The sequence below is a fragment of the Rhamphochromis sp. 'chilingali' genome, assembly GCF_963969265.1.
Source record: "Rhamphochromis sp. 'chilingali' genome assembly, chromosome: 2".
Classification (NCBI taxonomy): Eukaryota; Metazoa; Chordata; class Actinopteri; order Cichliformes; family Cichlidae; genus Rhamphochromis; species Rhamphochromis sp. 'chilingali'.
Window position 1 is genome coordinate 44,512,294 of NC_137930.1, and position 18,033 is coordinate 44,530,326.

At 39.9% G+C, this 18,033-nt stretch overlaps 1 protein-coding gene across 4 annotated transcripts in view; it reads right to left on the reverse strand.

Moving 5' to 3' along the window:
- Positions 1-4,673: 4,673 nt before the first annotated feature.
- Positions 4,674-18,033, reverse strand: part of LOC308385582 (chemokine-like protein TAFA-5) — a 50,131-nt gene continuing 36,771 nt past the window's right edge. For all 4 annotated transcript variants that reach the window (XM_080864601.1, XM_080864603.1, XM_080864600.1 and 1 more), the window contains exon 4: positions 4,674-11,505. In XM_080864601.1, the coding sequence (XP_080720727.1) occupies positions 11,497-11,505 (9 nt within the window). In that variant the 3' untranslated portion in view covers positions 4,674-11,496. The remainder of the gene's footprint in view (positions 11,506-18,033) is intronic.

An 18,033-nucleotide genomic window follows, 5' to 3' on the forward strand; every position in this document is an offset into this window, starting at 1 on the left:
CAACACCATGTCTTTCATGCGAGCATGCAGGTGAAACGTGGGTTAACTTAGGAAGTTAATAAACCACACCTAACCCTTAATTATTATAATTCATCATAAATCATGTAATATTGATTTTACATTTCCCAGTTGTGGTACAATACAATGAAAGGTCAGATTAAGAAAACACAAGGGGTACTGTAGCAACTGTCTTCTGTCCTAGATCAGATCATCTAGCAGGAAGTAGTATGATGAAGATGTATTATGATATGATAAACGACCCATATAGAACCAGTGAATGAAAAGTCCATTGTGTGAGCTGATCAGTTTGTAGAAATATGATGATTATTAATCTAATGATTTTGGATCTGATTCTGAAGTGTATGGGTGTGGAAACAAATAAGCAAAGTAAGGATGTAGGCAAGAAAAAGGTGTGCTAGTGTGTGCAATTAATTTATCTGTTATAAATACTAATACCTCTGTTTGGGCTTAATTATCTTTTCCCCAAAATGTCTGTGTAAGGCTCTGTTTCTGAGAAACTGTGATTAGAATATGAAAAGCAAAGATCTGGAAAAGATGGCCGTGACACAAATAAAGCCTCTCACAACACAGGTCACATTTTAATTTCATCATGGCAGTGAGGCTGCCTGAGTTTAATAGAGCTCTTTTGAACTTGCCAGATTAAACATTCAGACTCATTTATAGAGAAAGGGAGTTAAATGAAGACATTGGGCATTAAAAGGATATGTCATGTGAAACAGAGCATGTGGGAGGCAGGGAGTGGACCCAAAATGCAGCTGACAGATGAATAATTTAAAATCACAGCTTTATTGCTCGCAAAACGGTGACAAAAAGAAGCAAGATGGAAACACATAAACTAAGCAAGTCCGAGACAGGCAAACTGACAGATGGACAGAGGCTACATGCACCACGAAGGAGGATGAGAACAGAGGGAGACACAGACAATATACAGTGGTGTAAAAAAGTGGTTGCCCCATTCCTGATATCCTATAATGTTTCTGATCATCAAACAAATGTAAATATTAGACAAAGATAAGACAAGTAAACAATGCAGTTTCTAAATGAGGGTGTTTATTATTAACGGGGAAAAAATCCAAACCTACACTGCCCTGTGTAAAAAAGTGATTGCACCTCCTGTTATAACATAAATTAACTGTGGTGTATCACATCTTTGGAAAGCTGAGTTCAATTTCTGCAGCCACACCCAGACCTGATTACTGCCACACCTGTTCTCAATCAAGAAATCACTTAAGTAGGACCCACCTCACAAAGTGGAAGAGACCAAAACATCCTCAAATGGCTCCTCAGTTTCATTGGATCGTGGCATGATGTCTGGCCATAATGCCGCAATCCAAGGAAATTCGGGAACAAATGAGAAATAAAGTAATTGAGATCTCTCAGTCTGGAAAGGACTATAAAGATATTTCTAAAGCTCTGGGACTCCAGCAAACCAAGAGTGCAGTGATGAGGTCACAAAAGGCCCCAGAAGAAGATCAGAAGAACTGCAGGCCTTAGTCGCTCAGTTAAGGTCAGTGTTCACGACTCCACCATAAGAAAGAGACCATTAAACATCTTGATGAGCCTCAAGACTTTTGGGAAAATACTCTGTGGACTGATGAGACAAAAGTTTAACATTTTTGAAGGTGTGTGTCCCACAAATGGGAAATATATTTACACTGCCATACACATAGTAAGGGAAAAAAATATTTGAACCCCAGCTGATTTAGTAAATTTGCACACTAACAAAGAAATGATCAGTCTGTAATTTCATATAATTTCAGTGGTAGGTTTATTTGAACAGTGAGAGACAGAACAATAACAAAAAAAATCCAGAAAAATGCATTTCAAAAAAGTTATAAATTAATTTTCATTTTCATGAAGGAAATAAGTATTTGATCCCTTTGCAAAGTGTGCTTTAGTACTTGGTGGAAAAACCTTGTTGTCTTGGTGTGTCTTGTAGTTGGTCGCATTGGGGGATATACCCACCCACAACTCATTTTCAATGGCCTGCTGAGGGAAGAAGGTTCTCAGCCAAGATTTTCCCATCTTCCCTTTGATGCAGTACAGCTGTCCTGTTCCCTTGGCAGAAAACCCCCCCCCCCCCAAAGAATAATGCCTCCACCTCCATGTTTGACGGTGGGGACGGTGTTCTTGGAGCCATAGTTCACATTCCTCCTCCTCCAAGCACAGCAAGTTGAGTTAATGCCAGATAGCTCGATTTTGGTCTCACCTCACCACAACATTTTCACCCAGTCCTCCTCTGAATCGTTGCGATGTTCAGTGGCAAACCTCAAACGGGCCTGTACATGTGCTTTCTTGAGTGTATGACCTTCGGTCCTTCACAGCTTAGTGTGTTACCAACTGTTTTCTCGGTGACTATGTTTCCAGCTGCTTTGGGATCATTGACAAGTTCCTCTGGAGTAGTTTTGGGCTGGTTCTACAAACATTGGTCTCATTATCATTAAAACTCCACGAGGTGAGATCTTGCATGGAACACCAGACCGAAGGAGACTGGCAGTTATTTTATGGTTCTTCCATTTGCGAATAACTGCACCAACTGTTGCCACTTTCTCACCCAGCTGCTTGGCGATGCTCTTGTAGCCCATTTCAGCCTTGTGTAGGCCCACAGTCTTGTCCCTGACATCCTTGGAAAGCTCTTTGGTCTTGGCCATGGTGCAGAGTTAGGAATCTGGATGGACCGATTGCTTCTATGGACATCTGTCTTTTATACGTGTGTGTGTATATAATACATATTAAAATTTTTAAGCAGTGCACCTTAATACCAATTATATTTTCTTTGCTTTTTTGCTTTTCAAATTTGCGTTACACTGGGATGGAAATCTGTTACCAGCTATTACAAGTTAATATTAAATGACACATAATTCAATTAATAACAAATGGCAAAATATTTTTCTCCCTCATTTTTTGTTGACTGATTATTATAAGAAAACTTGCAATAAGGATTCACTATTGACATTGTTCTGAAGTCTGCACACCTGCGAAAGTCCTCAGAAAATAAATTGAGGTTGTTTGCAGACTCAGACTTGCTAGAAATGTGCCTGTGAAGGTCACAAGTCTGCAAGGGCAGCAAAGTCTAGACAGCAGTATTCAGCTCTTGTATGAGATAAAACCCAAGATTTACTGGCTTAATGTTTACAGTTTTCTCCAGCTGCTGCTCCACATAAATACCATCCAGTGATAACTTCCCACCAGCCCTCCCTTTACTTTATTTCACCAAACAGTTAATAAAGAGAATCATCTTTCTGATTATTTTCTGTTCTGTGTATAAAAGTGGGTTATTACTGCTGAGGAGTTGAAGTAGGGCAGAATATAGAGTTAATAAATAAAGGATAATCTAAGAGCAGTGAGGCCTCGGAGAGCTCACCCTACATTCTGCTCAGTATTTTTAGTTCATCTGAACTCTGAAAGTTGCATTCACTCCATGTATTCAGCAGTAAGGCTGCTTTTTGACAGAAACACAGCTAAGCTTGTTTCTGTCACAAAACAAGCTTAGCTGTGTTTTGCCTGTCAGTCTGAGGGATGAAGGAGGGATCTGTGGATACAAATCTGTATACAAACTAATACGTTACTGGCTTTGTGAAGGTATTTCAAGGTTTTTCTTTGAATATTGGTGGCTTTTACACTAATTTTTAGCCCTTGTACCTGATGATTTTAATAGGAATAAAAAAAACCCAACCCAAAAACCTTTCAGCTGAAAACTTAGTGTACAGTGTTTCCTTGAAATGAGGAAACTAGAAGTCAGAAGTGGCAGGCAAAATCATGTCCTTGAGAAAAATCCTTAGAGACGATTGTAGCCCTTATATCGTGGTTATTGTCATGTCATAACAGAAGTAGTTTGGTACAGACAAGTACTGTTGGATTTTTAATCAATCTGGAAAACACCTGATTGGGAACCGCTTCATTTTTCAGCATGACACGGACCCAAACACACTGAAAATGCAGTAGAACAATATCTGGAGAGAAAAACTTACTTCCATCGATCCATTTTCCTCTTCCCAACTCTGAGATATATTCCCTTCAGCTTCACTCTGCAGCAAAGTTCAGGTTGTTTCTTCCACTTCTACTATTTCTACAGTAACCGTAACAGTAACTGTAATTGTTGTAATTGATGTAATTGGAGTCCACATATGTGGACATCACATTTTGGGTTGTCTAGACCAAAATATGGGTGAACAGCTACCCTGAGGTACCCCTGAGCAAGGTACCGTCCCTACACACTGCTCCCTGGGCGCCCAGTAGCTGCCCACTGCTTCACTGAGTGAATGGGTTAAATGGGAGAGAGGAATTTCCCCATGGGGATCAATAAAGTACACTTTCTTTCTTTTCTAAAATACTAAATTTTTTTGCTCTTCAAGGGCCTGATATCCACTTACGAGGACATTATACTGTCAGTGTTCTATCAAAATTTAAAACGAATGTCCCTTATATGTGGATCTCATTTTTCTCAGAAGTAATTTTCACATCTGAAGACAGTATGTTTGAATGCAAAGTAGAAGGCCAGTTGCAATTATAGGTTTAAAATGGTGATAATGACTCCCATTTTCAGACAGACACTCGTGGAAATATTGTGATAGTGTAACATAAAAGTGCCATGACACAGAGTAAACGAATGAATAAAGACCTGGAAAGAAGCTCCTGTCTCACCTCCAAGCACCTGGTAAGTCCCAGTAGAAATTTGATTTGAATATCAGATTTAGTATTGCATTTGATTCATGCAGCATTATACACCCACTACAATTCTAGTTGCTGATTGTGAACATTAGTGCTAGTAATGTGCAGCTCTTCATACAGAAGGAGAGAGGAGGGAGACAGAGAGACACATGAGAGATTATATCCCATTTCCAGCATGAAGAGAAAACAACATAAACCAGAGAACTGAATAACAGCTGACCTCATTCATATACATACAATCATTTAACAAGCCTTAATTAATGGACATAAGTGGATGTTTATCAGCTGTTTTATATGTTTGAAAATGGAAACAGTAATAACATAATAGCAAACTTATTGGTTGTTGTTATTCTGTATATTAAATAAATAACTACTTACATACATAGATAAAAATGCAAGAGCTTATGCTGGAAACAATTAGAAACAATACCATCATCCTGAGAATTCAAGTAAACCCTGTTAAAGGATAAATTCTATTTCAGCCAGGAGTTTCCTTTTTTTTTTTTTACTCTTTGGAGAAATGAGTTGGACAGTATATACTGAAAAACAGAAGCTCATCTCTGAAAAGAAAAACACATTTTTATTTTATTTTGACCCAAAGAAAACAGAGGATAGTCATAAGCTTCCCACATTCATCTTTGCACACTGGTTTGTTGTCCCACATAGGTATTATTGTCAGGGTGCTGGGTCACTGACCCAGCATTTTTGTTTATTTTGCAATCATGATTCTTTTGCTGAGTATTCGCCCTCTGTGCGTGTTAGCCGTGTTGCTGTGATTTGTCTCCTGTGCACGCCTTGTTCCCATGTCTGTTTCTTCCCTGACCCCAGTGTCAAGCCTGTCTGTCTCAGTCTCAGTGTGTTTCCTGTTTTATTTTGACGGTCTCCTGTCCTGCGTTCAATGTGTTCAGTTTTGCTTACCTCGTCTCATTATGTTCGTTCACCTCAGCTATGTTCCCATGCTGAGATGAACAGCCTTTCCCTATTCACCCTTGTGTGTGTTTGTGCCATGTATCTTTTTTACCGTGTTGGATTGTCTGTCCATCTTCCTACCATCTTTCAGGTTTTCCATGCCTCTTGTTTGGTGTTGTATGCCTTATGTGCCATGTTCTTAGTGTTTAGCTTTCTGTTCAGTTTAGTGTCTTAACCTCCTTTTTCCCGTGTGTGTGTGTGTGTGTGTGTGTGTGTGTGTGTGTGTGTGTGTGTGTGTGTGTGTGTGTGTGTGTGTGTGTGTGTGTTGTCCTGCCTTTAATAAACTGCTTGCCTTTAGTTAAGCTCTGCCCTGCCTTGAGTGTCTGCTTTTGGATCCTCTCTGCAAATACTGTCTGAAGCCACAGCCCGTGACAATTATCCCTATTACCATGTAAATTTTGATAACACTGAAAGGCAAAGACAGAATTCCCTTGTTCTTTCATCTGCAATTAAAGTTTAAAATGAGAAACCTGAAGCTAACATTATTCCCACCTCATGTCAAGACCAATGTTCCCTCTAATTTTTTATTTGTCTGAGCGAACACACAAACTCCCTGAGCGATCCCGTGGACCACTGTGAGCAACATTAGACGTGTGCACTGTGGTCACGCCAGCATCGAATCCATCCAAGTTACATGGTTTATTAAAATAATCAAATTACAGCATTTACATTTCTGTTAGACTACTTTTAATTAACTGCTTTAGCCCACTTACAATGAAAATTAAAAAAAAAATCTTGTTCATGTGGCAGGATGAACATTATTCCTTGGTTCAACCCACTTTCAGCCTGGCACATTAGGGGGCGCTAGTATAAATAGTGGCCATTTGAGCATTCCTGGATCGCTTACCTGTGATCTCCTTTTTGGTCACCTGACTTCCATTTGGTGTTGTAGAGATCATTCTGAAGCCTCCATCGTGGCTGGTAGGTGTTCACTCATTGTAGTGTGTACATTACCTTACTTGGTGGTAAACAGATATTGTTTTTAGGTCATAGCTGTAGAAGCCTCCTATGAGCCACTCTGCTCATGTTTCATGACGCGGTTTACTCGGTACGTAATTCAATTTTGTTACAATCTCTGCCTTTTATTCTTTTATAGTGATAACTTATTATGCTTTGCAGGAAGTGTGGGCCTTAGTTTTACGCAATGCCACGCTAACTGAAGTGCTGCTGCTTTGCTTTGCTTTTACCGTCTGTTCCCGTTGCGAAGAGTATTTACTTTATTCTCACCTCGTGCTGCCACATTCATGACCTGTGTAGTATGTTAACATTATTAGAAGTAAAAATAACTTGAACTCCAATTTTGAAAACACAACTTTTTTTTTTTTTTTTTTTAAATAGAGCTCTGACTTGTATTATGAGTCTGTGGTCTGGGAGAGAGTCCTGTAACCCTGTCTGCCAAATAAAGTATATAATGACCAATGTTGGGCAATTAATTATATAGTTCTTCAAAAAAGTTACTGAGTTTTGGAAACAAAGTTTTTTGCAGCTGTTTACCTAAAAATGCCGCCAAGGTGTTTTTTTTTTTGTTTTTTTAAATAAACATTTCGAACTATTTACAGAACAATCAGCTGTTCTGCATCAAATTTGATGCCACACAAATTCTTTGTGCCACTCCAAAAAATTTCTGTCCACTATGAGATAAAGGAGAACAACATGATACCTGCAGGCCTGCAGTGTTGGGGAGTAACGGAATACATGTACCGCCGTTACGTATTTAAAATACAAAATATGAGTAACTGTATTCCGTTACAGTTACCGTTTAAAAAGGTGGTATTCAGAATACAGTTACTTTGTTGAAATAAATGGATTACACTGCGGTACTTTCCTGTTTCATTTTGTCGCGGGTCAGGACTGTTTGGGTTTTGTTTGACAGCTACGTTCTGTTGTTCCAGGCGGCAGCGTTACGGTTGCCATGGTTACAGGGCGACGCTCGCTCTCTCTCTGCGACTGTGTGTTTCCTGGGTGAGAGAGCGCCTTTTCGTTGTTGTTGTTGTTGTTGTTGTGCTAAGCTAACAGGCAGAATGCTACAAGCATAGCTCTAAAGAATGTAGCATCATGGGCAGTGTAGTCCGTGCTGCAGGGAGAATGGACTGCCATACACGTTATGTGTCTGTGAGCGCGAGGAGGGAGAGAGAAAAAGGGGAGTGGAAAGGTACGAGTTGTCATCGAGGAAAAACGGGAGCTGGAAGCATGTAAATATAATAATAACCACTTCAGCCAAGAAGAGTGCCTGACGAGCCCAGTTGTAAGTAAGCTATTAAGACTCGACTGTACACCGTGTTCGTGTTTTCATCCGAAAACAATAAGTTCCGTTGGAGCAGCCTTTCAACGCCTCTCTCTGTCTCTCGCAAGAAAAGTTGACCCACACAACAAAGTAAAGCTATTTTTCGGCTACGAGCCGACAGGGACCCCGCCGTATTAGTCAGAGGTCCCTTTACTACAGTTCGGAGTCGCGGACCTTCAGTAATAGTAATAAATCACACAGCAATAGTACATTCACGTTGTTGTAAAAAGCATGATAATATATTAAGTAATCCAAAGTATTCAGAATACGTTACTGTCATTCAGTAACGTAACGGAATACGTTACAGAATACATTTTGGGGCATGTATTCTGTATTCTGTAATGGAATACATTTTAAAAGTAACCTTCCCAACACTGCAGGCCTGACAGCAGGAGATGTATCACTCCTGTAACACCTGTAACATTCAGCAGTCGCCTCATTGTTCTGACACACACAACAAAACTATTGACTACACTACACGCTAACTACACAAGATTTGCGCTAAACGTTGCAAATCTCTCACAACTCAAAACACCGCTGTCACTCCTAAAACTTCCCGTTTCTTAACAACTAAATGCCATGTTTTGATTGGTCGACATGGTACATTTTTCGACCAATGGGAAAGGGTGGGGTGTTTTGGTTTCGTCTTTGCTCACAGGTGGAGAGCGCTTTCGAGCGTTTTCCTTATAAAACGCCGTTTTTACCGTTTCTCCCCGCAATAAATATAAAGAACGATAGTATTCAGGAAGAAAACCAAACATTGCATTTTTTTTTTTTATCATAACTCTGGTTTTACGTGGCCTATCAACACAATTTAAAAGCTGGTATAAAGTCCACACACTCCGTCAATTGTTCCGTCTGTCCTGCTCACATCTCCAATGGTTGTACACATTGTCATTAACGTGGCTTCACTCCACATCAGCCACGCCGCTTTGCTAGCTAAAACACTAGCACATATTTACTTTAATTTCAATTCAGGTTAGAATTCTTTTTGTGTGCGTAACACAGACTTTCTCTGCGCAGAGATCGTGCAAACAGTGCGCAATTGCACACGTGCGCAGCTTAGAGGGAACATTGGTCAAGACCCTAAAAATAGTGAATATTGAGATAGTTGCGGATTTGTTCCCTGCACTTGTTATTTTCCATATAAAAGTATTTAATTTGTCACCAGAAGAAAACATTTGGGAAGATAGGCAATTAAACTGCATTTTCTATTTAGTGAAAAAATGGTTCCATAAGGACAGAACAAGGGAACAACAACTTAATTTCCCATTGCTGAATAAGAGTGAGATAAGGCGATGACCTACAGAAACATGGAATTGTTAGAGTTGGTATACATTTAGCTGTTGAAGGGGGAAAATAAATCAATGTCACTTTTTTGTTTATTTTTTGTTTTTTCTTTTTTCTTTTTTTTACTTAGTGTATAGTTGTATAATAACTGATTTTAATTCCTATAAATTAGCTTGCCCAGGTTTGAAACATCTCTTTCACATAACACTTCATATTTGTCTTCTGCTATCTGTAAAGAGCTGGTGTCAACCAGTTTTTGTTTACTACTGTAGATTTATTGGCTTAATGCACAACTTGATTTTTAATGACAGTACGTGGAAAAATGTAGGTAATATTTCATAACTGATGTAAACAAATGATCAGTTATTACTTTAAGTATTACTTATGATATGTAAGTATTTGAAAGGTAACCCATCAGAAAGTGGTCAAAATGAAAACACCTTCTCAGTCCCAGCTTAAAAACAATATAACTGTCAGACCAAGCTTTGAATAACAACAGGTTTCAAACATGAGTCAAGCATGGCTTTCTACTAACATACAATGTATAAAACTGTTAACTTTGGAACTTGAAAATCTATTGTGTTCTTATGTGTTCTGCTCTCAAACAGAAATAGTGTGTGGTATGAAATTCCTTGCTTAACTGAAATCGTCATTGCAAATTGCATGTTGGCCAAATATAGAAAAATGTAGAAGAATATACAATGTAGTCTGGTGGAATGGCCAGGAATCCTCTATAAATCTGTAGTTTGATGGGGTTTTTTAATGAGGGATAGTGACCTGTAACCATCGGGAGCTACTACACTGCATTGTTTTATCTGAAGAGACAATATTATGTTCCTGAAATATCTGATGTTACTTATCCATCCCATCCATTCACTTCCGCTTATCCTTTTTCAGGGTCGCGGGGGGCGCTGGAGCCTATCCCAGCTGTCATAGGGCTAGAGGCGGGGTACACTCTGGACAGGTCGCCAGTCTGTCGCAAGGCTAACACACAGGGACAAACAACCATTCGCACTCACATTCATTTGCACATTCACACCTAGTGACAATTTGGGTTATCCAATTAACCTATCCCCACAAGCTGCATGTCTTTGGACGGTGGGAGGAAGCCGGAGTACCCGGAGGGAACCCACGCAAACACGGGGAGAACATGCAAACTCCACACAGAAAGACCCCGGCCTGATGTTGGAATTGAACTCAGGACCTTCTTGCTGTGCGGCAACAGTGCTAACCACCATGCCACCGTGCTGCCTAATTTAATTTATGTCCTAATTTAATTTATGTCTAAATTAAATTAGGCTAATCACCTAATTTATGTCTAAATTAAATTAGGTGAGTTCACATTGCTGAAGTTCCATGCATTTATCAGCATCACTGCCTCAGTTGTTACCTGCACAATAAAACTGAAATCTTTGACAATTGTAATGTCTGATATAACATAAAAGTGAACCCAAAGAGGTTCAAAATCAAGTACTATAAAAACTGTCTGAGGTTCACTTAGTTCCATTGTTTTAAGTATGCGCATCAGTTTGAACAGTTACTGTATATTTTTCTACTTGTTACCACACTCAAAGTGTTCCTGCCTGGTCGATGGAAATTTCTATCTGTAAAACAACATTTCAAATGTCTACATAAAGTGCAAGTCTTGATGTTTCTATCATAAAAATGTCAGATATGATTTTTTATCCTCTCTACCAGACTGATGTCCAGCACATAGCCAGAGTGTCTCAACAGAAACAACAGCTTCATCTCTCTTCATCCAGAAACACATTTTTTTTTAAAATAACTCTTTATAACTTTTTTTAAAAACTTTTCTTAGTTAAGCCATGTAGTAGATAATTATACAATATTTTCATATCTATGCAAAGATATAGTAGGTATAGTGGCATTCTGAATGTCTCATCCCCTCCAAAAACATGTCTTCGTGGGCTCTGTTCATCTTTGGTATGTAAAAATGAAACAGAGTTTTGTGCCACAAAAAAGATATCCATCCAATGCACTAAAATTGCTTTTCAAATCTCTTGGAAAATGAACACAGTCACTGTTTTTCCCCAAAAGAAGTTTAAGCTTCAGTTTCCAGAGTTCACCGATGCATCAAACAGGAAGTGCTGGTGCTTTGACCTGCGACTCTGAAGGCTGCGGTGTTCTGTGATCGGTCTTCAGCAACTGAAGCTGGAGAGGATGGTCCGCTAGCTGATGATGGGTAATGGATGATGGGAACCTGTCTTTCTGGTGAGTTGTAGTTGTTGTAGTTGTCAGTGTCAGGAGACCTAGAGGACAGATTTAAGCAACATTAGGAATATTTCTCTTTTAGGAGACATAAAGAGGGGCCATTGATCAAGAAAGAAATTCCAAGTCTCCAAGTCAACAGACATTCAGAAGTTCTCTGAAGAGATGAGAGAACCTGATTAAAGGATCTCAACAGCAATTCTTGCCACCACAGGGAGAGGACTTGTTAGTAAAACGATATGGCAGCTTGTCAAATTGCTTTTTAAAAAACTACGAGGAACTATGAGCATGAGGAAGACATTATCTGATCTGATGAGCCCAAGACTGAACTGTGAGGGTGGAATTCCAAGATTCCAAGATTCCAATATTATGTTATTACATTACGTTATTTCTGTAATCTATAATCCCAAATTTTGGCGTAGCTTTCATGGGTACCTTTTATCATAACTCTTCAATGTCTGGATTGAAAGAGCCTACTGAGAACCAGATCACAATCTTTTCCTTACCCTTACCTAATCATTACCAAGCAGTTATGGTGTTTAAACCTAACAAAACAGTCAATGAAAATAAAACCAAATACAGCATGAAATCAGCAACTGAATTCCTTATTGCCTGTATAAGAATCGCTGTAACTCCTAAACATTTAATGCAATTCAATACTTTTGTTAGATCATTTCATTGATACTTTTTGCCCTTTTAGTAGATTTTCTGACAGTAAGAAAAGCAGCATCACTAGAATTATGAACTGCTTATAATGCTGAACATTACCAGAATAAATCTCATACAGCAGGCATGCCCCCCCCAAATAAAGGAGAACATGAAACTTAGTGAAAATAGATATTTACTTTGGAAAAGAAGCCCTTTTGTAATTGCTTCTAGCTGAAGCCTCACAACGAAGTGACGATGAAGTAGCAGCGGCACTACTTCTGAACAGCTCTTCTCTGAATTATTCATGTCCATCCTGTTTGACTGCCGCTGGAATTCTAAAAGAGCTGGAGGAATCAGATTACACTGAGAATGATGTATAACTTTGAAATGACGTCAACATTCAAACTGCTCTTAAAATGCTCTGCTCACAGTTGATTACCATCAAATGAAGGTGCATTTAGAGCATCTGTTGCCTGCACTCAGAGTAAGCATGGCAGATTTCTTGTAGGTGGAGGAGGCAACTGAGCTCAGAAAGTCATCCTTGTGCACTCAGCAACTGGATTTTCTTGCGTTAGGCCAAAATACACTGCTGACACAATACCCTTATTACAACCAACTCTTTCCATGAAATTCATCATTTCTGATGGCCAATGAGAAAAAAGCTGCAGTAAAAACTTTAAATGCTGTCTCTTTATCACTGTCTGAAACCAAACAGGGCTACTGGATTATCGCAAAAGTAATAATCAAATGTAAAGGGTGTTATAATTCACAATTCAAAATTGAATGTGGCAAAATGATCATTTTATCTCAGTCATTTTGTTTGCATAATGATGATGATAAACTTCAATATGCTTCTCATAAAAATATTAATTTCAAATTAAAGTTGCAAACAGCATTTATCAGGCCCTCGCTTCTCTGTGCACATCCACTCATGCTGCACTCTATCCATATTACAGGTCGGTTGGGTTGTAGGCGAGGAGTTTCATGTTGTCATGTGAGTGTTTTAAGCCCAACACTAGGTGTTGCTGGAGAATATCTACTAATTATATGCCATGCCACAGTATATCATCTGTGGAACCACCAATGAAAATTTGATGTACATGGGATGATTATCGCCTTCTGCTGATTTCCTGTACCACTACATGGTGCCATAAGTGTTACCTAATATTGGCACATAGACATCTCCAGACTTGGACTTCCGTCAAGCATGTCAAGTTTGGGACAGACTGGATAATGTGCACTTGAGATATAGAATTTTCTATATCTACCTTTGTAAGTTAATCCCTGTAAGTGTCTACTGCTGATAAGCTAAAAACAAGCAGCTGTATTATTTTATGTTTGAAAGAGAAAAGGGGAGAAAAACCCCATAATATTCAGTTTCTAAATTGCATTGTGTCACTTTCACATCCTAAGTAAATGGATTCCCTTCTCTCCAAGGAGAACTGGATTTTTCTCTGAGTGAGTAGACTGTGATTTACTCCTGTCATTTTCTCCCTGTGTGACTGAAAATAGATAAATCCCCCTGCAGGTTGCCACCACATGGCTGCCTTCAATACAACACTTAAGGAAACATAAAGGTATATATATATATATATAAAAACACCCAGCACGCCCCTGCGGGCGGTTTATCCTTCAAGCTCGGGTCCTCTACCAGAGGCCTGGGAGCTTGAGGTTCCTGCGCAGTATCTTAGCTGTTCCCAGGACTGCGCTCTTCTGGACAGAGATCTCCGATGTTGTTCCCGGGATCTGCTGGAGCCACTCCCCTAGCTTGGGAGTCACCGCACCTAGTGCTCCGATTACCACGGGGACCACCGTTACCTTCACCCTCCACATCCTCTCCAGCTCTTCTCTGAGCCCTTGGTATTTCTCCAGCTTCTCGTGTTCCTTCTTCCTGATATTGCTGTCATTCGGAACCGCTACATCGATCACTACGGCCGTCTTCTTCTGTTTGTCTACCACCACTATGTCCGGTTGGTTAGCCACCACCATTTTGTCTGTCTGTATCTGGAAGTCCCACAGGATCTTAGCTCGGTCATTCTCCACCACCCTTGGGGGCATCTCCCATTTTGACCTCGGGACTTCCAGGTTATACTCGGCACAGATGTTCCTGTACACTATGCCGGCCACTTGGTTATGGCGTTCCATGTATGCCTTGCCTGCTAGCATCTTGCACCCTGCTGTTATGTGCTGGATTGTCTCTGGGGCATCTTTACACAGCCTGCACCTGGGGTCTTGCCTGGTGTGATAGACCCCAGCCTCTATGGATCTTGTACTCAGAGCTTGTTCTTGTGCTGCCATGATTAGTGCCTCTGTGCTGTCTTTCAGTCCAGCTTTGTCCAGCCACTGGTAGGATTTCTGGATATCAGCCACCTCCTCTATCTGCCGGTGGTACATACATATATATATATATATATATATATATATATATATATATATATATATATATATACACACACACACACCATATATACATATACACAATTAACAGAAAAGAAATAAAATCCGCCATTCACTGAGAACACGGTGATCCAGGCAGTTGACATAATATAAGTAGAAGCTGAGATGGAGACCTTTACTACGCTTCTTAGATCCAATGAAACAAATACAGACAAATTTTAGAAAGCAGAGTTCTCAGAAATATAAAACTTTCTAAAAAAAACCCTCTAAAAATAATCATTAAAACAATCTTGTACTGTTTAGTGAACTTGCAGGTTAGTTATACTTCATTCCTTATTGACTTACAGTGGTCATGTAACATACAACACTAAGTGCAATAATCTTTTCTGGCATCGTTGTATTTTTACTCAGTTGTATATAGCATTCGTATTCTATTTTTATCTTATTGTATATTTTTATTCTATTTTATTCTACTGTATATAGTATATTATTTTATTCTATTCTGTACAGCTGTGTACTGTATTTATTCTTATTGTATTCTAATTTTTGCGTCATAACTTTTGCACTGTCCACTTCCTGCTGTGACAAAACAAATTTCCCACGTGTGGGACTAATAAAGGTTATCTTATCTTATCTTATCTTATACATTACTTCAGCAAACTGTAACCACATATCCTTACATTCAAATGCTCCGACTATAATGTGAAATCTGTATATTGTTTCTTGTGTGTGCCCCTGCAATTTAAACTTGTTTTATTACAAGATGCAATAAAACAAGATTAAATCTACAAATCTTCATGTCTTAATAACATAACAGTGTCATCTGTAGCTTGCACCTGTAAGTGACAGAGATGACAGATATGAGCTTAACTGTGTTACACGCTAGTTTAAAATACATTACTGCTCTACAATGCCATATACCGGCTCCCGTCATTAGTGTCTGTGTGTTTTATCTGCCATTTCCATGATAAACACCACAGCTGAGAGTAAACTGGAAAGCAGGCAGCTTTTTTCCCAACATAATTGCTTTATGATGAATTGTGGCTGGTGATGACAAATAATGAGCTCTGTTTCTATTTATTTCACCTCTAAAGCAAACACAAATCACAACTTATCCCATTAATATTGAATAACTTATAGCATCTTAATTCACTCAACCAACATATGTTTAAATCCTGCTGAGATACAGTGGGGCAAAAAAGTATTTAGTCAGCCACCGATTGTGCAAGTTCCCCCACTTAAAATGATGACAGAGGTCAGTAATTTGCACCAGAGGTACACTTCAACTGTGAGAGACAGAATGTGAAAGAAAAATCCATGAATTCACATGGTAGGATTTGTAAAGAATTTATTCGTAAATTAGGGTGGAAAATAAGTATTTGGTCACCTCAAACAAGGAAAATCTCTGGCTCTCACAGACCTGTAACGTCTTCTGTAAGACGCTTTTCTGTCCTCCACTCGTTACCTGTATGAATGGCACCTGTTTGAACTCATCATCTGTATAAAAGACACCTGTCCACAGCCTCAAACAGTCAGACTCCAAACTCCGCCATGGCCAAGACCAAAGAGCTTTCGAAGGACACCAGGAAAAGTATTGTAGACCTGCACCAGACTGGGAAGAGTGAATCTACAATAGGCAAGCAGCTTGGTGTGAAAAAATCAACTGTGGGAGCAATCATCAGAAAATGGAAGACATACAAGACCACTGATAATCTCCCTCGATCTGGGGCTCCACGCAAGATCTCATCCCGTGGGGTCAAAATGATCATGAGAACGGTGAGCAAAGATCCCAGAACCACACGGGGGGACCTGGTGAATGACCTGCAGAGAGCTGGGACCAAAGTAACAAAGGTCACCATCAGTAACACACTACAACGGCAGGGAATCAAATCCCGCAGTGCCAGACATGTTCCGCTGCTGAAGCCAGTGCATGTCCAGGCCCGTCTGAAGTTTGCCAGAGAGCACATGGATGATACAGCAGAGGATTGGGAGAATGTCATGTGGTCAGATGAAACCAAAGTAGAACTTTTTGGTATAAACTCAACTCGTCGTGTTTGGAGGAAGAAGAATACTGAGTTGCATCCCAAGAACACCATACCTACTGTGAAGCATGGGGGTGGAAACATCATGCTATGGGGCTGTTTTTCTGCCAAGGGGACAGGACGACTGATCCGTGTTAAGGACAGAATGAATGGGGCCATGTATCGTGAGATTTTGAGCCAAAACCTCCTTCCATCAGTGAGAACTTTGAAGATGAAACGAGGCTGGGTCTTCCAACATGACAATGATCCAAAACACACCGCCCGGGCAACAAAGGAGTGGCTCCGTAAGAAGCATTTGAAAGTCCTGGAGTGGCCTAGCCAGTCTCCAGACCTCAACCCCATAGAAAATCTGTGGCGGGAGTTGAAAGTCCGTGTTGCTCGGCGACAGCCCCAAAACATCACTGCTCTCGAGAAGATCTGCATGGAGGAATGGGCCAAAATACCAGCTACTGTGTGTGCAAACCTGGTAAAGACCTATAGTAAACGTTTGATCTCTGTTATTGCCAACAAAGGTTATGTTACAAAGTACTGAGTTGTATTATTGACCAAATACTTATTTTCCACCCTGATTTACGAATAAATTCTTTACAAATCCTACCATGTGGATTCATGGATTTTTTTTTCACATTCTGTCTCTCACAGTTGAAGTGTACCTCTGGTGCAAATTACTGACCTCTGTCATCATTTTAGGTGGGGGAACTTGCACAATCGGTGGCTGACTAAATACTTTTTTGCCCCACTGTACATCAGTCCAGCTACCCTATATGGACACAGGTATTGGGCTACAACTCTGAATCTTTGAATTCTGCTCTTTTTAGACCCATTGGCACATAAAATGCCACCCTTGCAACAAGTCAGTTTCCTTCCTCCTACATACTCTGAAATCACCTATTAGTGGTATTATTGCAAAGTGGAAGTCTGTTGGACCATCTCAGCCATGAAGTGACAGACCATTAAAATTTACAAAATAGGATCAAAGAGTGCTGAGACCCAAAGTGCATAAAAGTCACCCACATTCTGTTGACTCAATAGTTGCAGAGTTCAAAACCTTATCTGGCATTAACTAGAGATGGACCGATCCGATATTACATATCGGTATTAGTCCGATACTGACCTAAATTACTGGATCGGATATCAGAGAGAAATAAAAAATGTAATCCGATCCATTAAATATCAGGAAAGCACCTCACAAAACTTGCAACACGCTGTAGCTCGCCTCATAACCTTAGCACTTCGGAGCAGTATGCATCACGTGATAGAGCGGCTGTGGCCTGCCAGACCTGTCAGTGGTCTGGTTGAGCATTTGGAGCTTCGCTAGCAACCCGGCATTTCATCTCCGACAAAGTTATCCCCGAGAGAAGTAAAGCAAGTGTGTAAGTCCATCTCTGAATGTTTGTACAGCATTCCCACGTTAAGCTTAACAACCGATTTATGGAGCTACTGCCTCTTCTCTCTTTCTCCCTCTCCAATCATGAAACTGCT